The 1,871-nt window shown below is 49.1% G+C and overlaps 1 protein-coding gene across 1 annotated transcript; it reads left to right on the plus strand.

Annotated features, from left to right (window-relative positions):
* Nucleotides 1–240: 240 nt before the first annotated feature.
* On the plus strand, nucleotides 241–1,515 carry LOC141562389 (E3 ubiquitin-protein ligase TRIM21-like). Its single transcript, XM_074302430.1, has one exon. It carries the CDS (start codon nucleotides 241–243, stop codon nucleotides 1,513–1,515), a length of 1,275 nt encoding a protein of 424 aa, XP_074158531.1.
* Nucleotides 1,516–1,871: the final 356 nt, after the last annotated feature.

The following is a 1,871-nucleotide window of genomic DNA, read 5'->3' on the forward strand; positions in this document are numbered from 1 at the left end:
GAGGGCTGGGGCTACCTGCTATAAAAGGAGAGCCTTCTTCTGCTCAGAAGCACTGCTTTGAATAGAAGTGAAGGCTCTTCATCTCAGCTGCTGCAGGACAGAAGCAAGTGGAGAGAGGAGAATGGCTGCTGCTGCTGTGGAAATGCTGCAACAATTGCAGAACCAGATCACGTGTCCCATCTGTTGGAAGTACTTCTGTGAGCCAGTCACCATCGGGTGTGGGCACAGCTTTTGCCGAGCATGTCCCCAAGCTCAGCAGCTACAGCTTTCTCTTGCCCTGAATGCAGGCAAGTGTCTCAGGTCAGAGAATTACCTTTATGTATCAATGGGCGCCTGCTAGAGCTGACTGAACTGGGGAAACAGCTCAGCTCCCAGCTGTTGCAGAGTGCTGAAGGACAGAGGCGCTGTGCCACTCACCAGCAAGTCTTGGAGTTCTTCTGTGAAGACGACCAGACATTGCTCTGTGTCAGATGTTGCCAAACCCCAGAGCACGGGGCTCACAGGCACTGTCCTGTAGAAGAAGCTGCTCCCAATGTCAGGAAGAAGCTGCAGCACCTTCAAAGTTGCTTGGAGAAGCACTTTGAGGAAGCAAAGAAACTTCTTGCTAGTCCCAGACCTCTTGTGAACTGGCATAAGATGATTACAGAAGAATACTACAAAATGTACAACCTGCACTTATTCAAGGAATGCCCTTTTGCTAGGATTGAGGAAGAAGAAAGAAGTGAGAAGGACAGACTTTCCCAGCAAATGAGAACCCTTCAGGACCTCATGCTAGATCTCCAGGAAGCAGAGGGCCAAGCCAATGTGGATCTGCTCCGGGATGTCAAGCAGTTGCTGGAAAGGAGCGAGTCAGTGTTGTCCCAAAGGGCCAAGGCGCTCATCCCGGAGCTCAGAGTGTGTCCCGTCCCTGGCATGATAGAGATGCTCAACCGCTTCAGAGTGCACATCAGGTTGGATCCTGCATCAGCCAGTCCTTGCCTGATTGTGGCTGAGGATCTGAGGAGTGTAAGAGCTGGAGAAGGCTGGCCGGTGGACACCGACCCTGGTGATGACGGGCATCTTCACATGGTCCTTGCTGAGCAGGCCTTCAGCTCAGGGAGACAATACTGGGAGGTGGATGTGACAGGATTACCTCAGTGGATGCTGGGGATCCACACCCCCTGCTTGAAGAGACAAAGTGGTGGCAGCAAGACCCATTGTCCCTCTGTGTTCTTTCTGAGATGTGTCAGGAAGGAAGAGGATTACTTTTTGCAATCCTACCCTGGATCGGTGGACCACAGACTGAAAAGCCCTATTCCCAGGGTAGGACTCTACCTAGAATACCGTACTGGCACTCTGGCCTTTTACAATGTTCTGCAGAGTTCTCTTATTTATCAGTTACCTGATATTTCATTTGTAGCCCCTGTTAGACCCATGTTTTCTCCTGGCCCCCCACTTCCAGGAACAAAGCCTGCTCCCATGACTCTCTGTGCACTGGATTCTCATCTTTGTTCTTGCTGCTATTCGTCTCTCTGAGCATTCCAACAAGGAGGAATTCTCAGCCCACCACTAGGCTCCCCGGCTGGTGTTTTTCCATTTCCAAACTTCCCCTGCAAGACAAGGAGCATCACCAACTTCTAGATGGCTTGCCTTTCACCCTGCAAGCTGAAGAGGACTCTTCCCAAGTATGTTGTGCCTTCTGATTGTCAGTGGATTCTGCTTATGAAATTTCAAAACATAGCAATTCTACTAAAAAGTTATTAGAAATAATTCACATCTTTAGCAAAGTTGCAGGATACAAAATAGACACACATAAGTCATCAGCATCCCTATATATCACCAACAAAATTCAACAGTTAGACTTACAAAGAGAAATTCCATTTAAAGTAACT

Source organism: Sminthopsis crassicaudata, chromosome 3, assembly GCF_048593235.1.
Source record: "Sminthopsis crassicaudata isolate SCR6 chromosome 3, ASM4859323v1, whole genome shotgun sequence".
Lineage (NCBI taxonomy): Eukaryota > Metazoa > Chordata > Mammalia > Dasyuromorphia > Dasyuridae > Sminthopsis > Sminthopsis crassicaudata.